At 56.4% G+C, this 4,286-nt stretch overlaps 2 protein-coding genes across 2 annotated transcripts in view; both read right to left on the bottom strand.

The window, feature by feature from the left end:
* Positions 1-1,714: 1,714 nt before the first annotated feature.
* TRAVEDRAFT_53919 (uncharacterized protein) lies at positions 1,715-3,031 on the bottom strand (the record flags this gene model as incomplete). Its single annotated transcript, XM_008046856.1, has 2 exons — positions 1,715-2,923; positions 2,984-3,031. 2 exons carry the CDS (start codon positions 3,029-3,031, stop codon positions 1,715-1,717), a joined length of 1,257 nt encoding a protein of 418 aa, XP_008045047.1.
* Positions 3,032-3,564: 533 nt separating this feature from the next.
* Positions 3,565-4,286, bottom strand: part of TRAVEDRAFT_40757 (uncharacterized protein) — a gene marked incomplete at both ends in the record, with an annotated part of 1,176 nt that continues 454 nt past the window's right edge. Inside the window, one exon of the mRNA XM_008046832.1 lies at positions 3,565-3,957. Coding sequence (XP_008045023.1) covers positions 3,565-3,957 — 393 coding nt within the window. The remainder of the gene's footprint in view (positions 3,958-4,286) is intronic.

The following is a 4,286-nucleotide window of genomic DNA, read 5'->3' as shown; positions in this document are numbered from 1 at the left end:
GCGTCGTTTATGGGCGGGGGAGCCCGTCTTATAGGCTCGCGCAATCCTGTGGGTGATCATTGGTGCGCGCTCTGAAACCCAAAAGCTTGAGGTCGGTATTCTTGGGCATCGTCTTCATACAGTAATTCCGTGAACTTGTATTCTCCCGAGTCCTCACGATCACCGGTTCGAAGTGTCCATCGTGTGGCAGGCCGGTCGGGAGAAGGAGAAGGCCCTATTGTTGTACACAGCTGCGGAACAATCCCAAGGACGGCATACCGGGATATTAAACAAGGAGCGATGGTCTTGGAGCCTTTTGATTCATAGGTATGCCACTGTCAAGAACGTGCAGTGGAGGGACCCAGCTACTGACGGCAAGCTCAGTACAGACAAACCTCAAATCTTCTCCGGAAGCTGGCAGACATGGTGACGCACAACCCCGCCCTCCTTCCACGCGCCTTCCATGACTGCCTTCATCGCCTCGCACGTCTCTCTGAATGCGCGATCGAGCACGGCGGCTATAATACCACTGGCGACCTTTCCTGTGCGATATATCGGGCCTAACCCACTGCCGTGTCGTACCTCCACGAGCTCTTATGTGACGTCGAGGTTGGCGGAGAGATGTACGGCGTTCATGGATTTGCCAATGATGACCAGCAACACGATCCTGTGGATATACAGTCAGCTCGAGCGGTTTCCGGAACAGGCGGGGGTTTGCGCGCGGACCTGGGCGGAGTCCTCGGCGCGTGCTTCTCCTTCAACCCTCCGTCTCTTCGGGACCGAAGTACTTGTTGTTTCTGGCGTGGTCTGTGGCTTTTTGATACGAGAGCATCGCGACGTCAGTAGTGTGCATAAATATGCCAGGAGTATGTAGCCTGGGGTGATCTTATTCGAACACGTACCTTTTCGAAGTGCTTGTCGAACGGTTTACCGAGCTTCCTGGACGCGAAAATTTCCTGGTAATACTTCTTTTCCTCATCTTTGAGGTCTTCAAAAAGCGATTGTTTCCTCATACCAGTCGAGTGAGCGGAAGAGGATCACGGTCGCTGGCGGGCGACACTGACGCGCTCTAGCGTCCTCCGCGTAGACACTTCGAGAGTGTCAATTGGATCACATGTTCGTGTCGCGTCGTGTTGCGCGCGATGTTGCAGCGTCCAATCATTCGTGGGCGGGACTATCACCGCGAACAGCATGCAACGTACAAATCGAACGAACGAAGAGCCTCCAGTACCTGCCAACAGCAGGGTGTTGTAAAGAATTTTCGGAAAGGCCTCGTAAGCATTTTCATAGTAGCACAGCGTACAGAAGATGAAGCCACAACTCAGCACAGAGGGACGCCAACATTCTGCACGTCCTTCGATACATCCGTAGAGTTCCCTGCCGCAAACATCATCCTGTTGGCTGGTCAGAAATGGTAGAGCAAGTCGAAAACGGCAGAAGACGTACTCGCACTTCACGTTCCCCTCCGCGGCTAGGATTTCGAGCAGTGCGTCGAACAAATCCCACCAGTGCACCTTCGCAGCCGTCCACGTACGTCTTCTTTTTTTGAGACAGGACGCTCACTACGTTCCATGGGGATTGTTGACAGGGGACCTTCCGAGCAGGAAGTCGATATATAGGAGGGGATCCGGGACGGCCATATCATCTCCATGCCTGTACGATGTGCTGTTATGAGCGACGTCCTTGCGGAACCACCAAAACAGGACATCGAGACGAGTGAGATCCGAACGTACCATCACACTGCAGCGTTGACGTCAATTTTGAACAGTCCATCGAGCATATCCCACCACTGAATCTTTGCAGCACTCCACGCGGCCTTTCTGTCGGCGAGACACGCCTTGCACCATGTTCCGTTCGGCTGCTGGAAGAATGGCCCGTCGAGCAGGGTGTCGACGTAGCATACCGGATCCGCGGCTCCCTTCTCCAGCTCCGCCGTCTCGATGAAATGCGACCGCCAATGGGCCGCACGCTCAGCGGGAGTGTTGTAAAGGCATCGCTGCGGTTGTGTAGCGGAGCCGAGGCACGCGGATCCAGGCAGCGCAAAAAGCAGCGTCCACCACTGTCTCTGCAAGACTTCACGGGCGTGATATAAGTTGAGCAAGTCGGCGTCGAGGATCTTCAGGCTGTCCCTGTTGTCAACCACGCCTTCCCAGAAGGACTGGTTGCGGAGAACCTCGTAGAACGCTCTTTTCAAGAGCTCCGGAGTACCGCATTCGCGTGCGAGAGCAATGATAGTGATAGCGTTGCTGAGGCCTTTCCTCTTCGAGTTGCGCAAGGGAACCCTGGGAGACCACAGGGTGCGGAGGCGGTCCCTCGCTACCTCTAAAACCGACATGCATCCCAGCTGATTCGCCACGCGTAAGAGCGATATAGCGACACCCGGTGCTGGGGGCGTTGATCTATACATGCTAGAATACATTGCGCACGAGAGAAGGTGATTAGTGTACTGAAATGTATACGTGCGCGTGTGTACATGCCATGGGTTCTCCAAAACGCGCAAAAAATCAGTGAAATCCGCAGCGCTGATGCCCTTGAGCACATGTCTCGCCTCTCCGGTGGGGCCGTGAGCTTCTCGTTGATCCTCTACCATGCCCGTGTGACCTGCGTTTTCTGCAGTTCCCGGATCCTCTCTCCTTCTAGGATAAGCTGCGCCATGGCGCTCTTCGGCCCTTGCGTGTGGGGTGGAATCGACGAGGGTCACGTTATCCTGGTCGTCCTGCGCTTCCGCGAGCTTCCAGAGTCGTGAGAAGAGGTTGCAATGCTTCATCAACCGGGATAGATGCAGCCGGAACTCGACATCTTCGACGATCACAGTGATGTTGCCGTCGGCGTAGTAGAAGTGTGCACTTCTTCTAGGGCCGCTTGGCGGCTTTTTGGGAGGGACTTCGACGACAATCTTCGTCCGCTTGCGCACAACCTCGCTTGTTTGATTCTCGCTGCTTGTCTAGAATGATGAGGTCGTGTGAATGGACACGTTGATGTCGTCGAGGTCGTTTATACGCACTCGTTTGCTCCCACCCGCGGTCTCGGTGACCATGGGCTCATTTGCCATCTCCGATACCTGATTGCGAACGAAAACGTTTCTGGAAGCTGAAGGTACAACACTCTAATCTGTCTGAGATGAAAAGCGACGTAGTTGTAGTACAGACGACAAGGAGTCGACGCGACTCGGACGCCGCTCTGCCGCAGTATATATACCGCTCGAGCCACGTGTGCGCGCACGTGGGCGCGTTTCGGCAACTTTCGTCGGCGCTAATGATGCGAAAGCCGAGCGCTCTCTCGGTCGCCTTCAGGCTTGTCTCCCCCTGCATACGCACCGCTCGCGCTTGAAGCCTCGAAGCCTTGCTACTTGCAATATCGCGAGGTCTGGCGCGCTATGTTTTAACTGTACCCCCCTACTGAGGTATTTGGAAAAGATGATAGCCGTTTCTCGGACATGCGAGCTGATCAGCCATAGTGGAGGTGTTCAAACGTTCAAACGTTCACTGCCGACAGAACCCGATGGTCCGCAGCACGCTGTATAAGATACAATTGTGAGTACTTCCGAGTGCATTCTGAGCTCCCCGCGACCTGTCATTCCCTCCCTCACTCGCGTTCCCAGCTCCTGACGAACTTCAGAACCCTCCTCCGAGCCTCCACAATCGCCGTCTCCCGCAGCTTCTGCCTCCACGGCGTCGAAGTCGCCGCCTTGACCTCCACCGTATCAAACGCCGCCGGGGTCTCCCACTCGTGTATCGACAGGTGCTTCGGCGGGCGCCCCTCCTTCGCCTCCGACCCGGTCGCGCCCGCGAACTCCAGTTCGAACCGCCGGCTGCGCACCCACCCAGGGACCTTCGCAAGCATCGGTATGTGTTCCTCGTCGTACCATTTGTTGAAATCGTCTTCCGCCCCCGGCTTCACCTCGAGCTCCACTACGCTTGGGTATGGCCCGGGCTTGAGCGGATCATACGCGGCGCCGTATGAGGAGGGGTAGACGGGCTCGCGGAGTGCGTACGTGCGGCGGTCGAGGAGCGCAAGACGTGGGATGAGGGCTTTCTCGCGTTCGGAGCGTGTGGTTGCCAGATTGGCGTAAGGAGGATCGGAGATGATCGAGGTGGAGGACAGGTCGTAGAGCGCGCCGTATGTCGGACGCTCACCGTCGGCAGCGACCCAGCGCGACCAAGACTCAAATCCCGGGATGGGGATGCGCAGAGGTACGTGCTCGTTGTCGTACCAGTCGTTGTACTCGTTCTCTGAGACGGCGGGGCCGGGCTCTGAGTATACGAAGAGGATACCGGGCATGGTGGAGTAGCGAGAGGTGCGTCGTT

This window comes from Trametes versicolor (assembly GCF_000271585.1).
Source record: "Trametes versicolor FP-101664 SS1 unplaced genomic scaffold TRAVEscaffold_15, whole genome shotgun sequence".
NCBI lineage: Eukaryota > Fungi > Basidiomycota > Agaricomycetes > Polyporales > Polyporaceae > Trametes > Trametes versicolor.
Note: the sequence above shows the minus strand (reverse complement) of the source record. Positions and strands in the feature narration are given on the sequence as shown.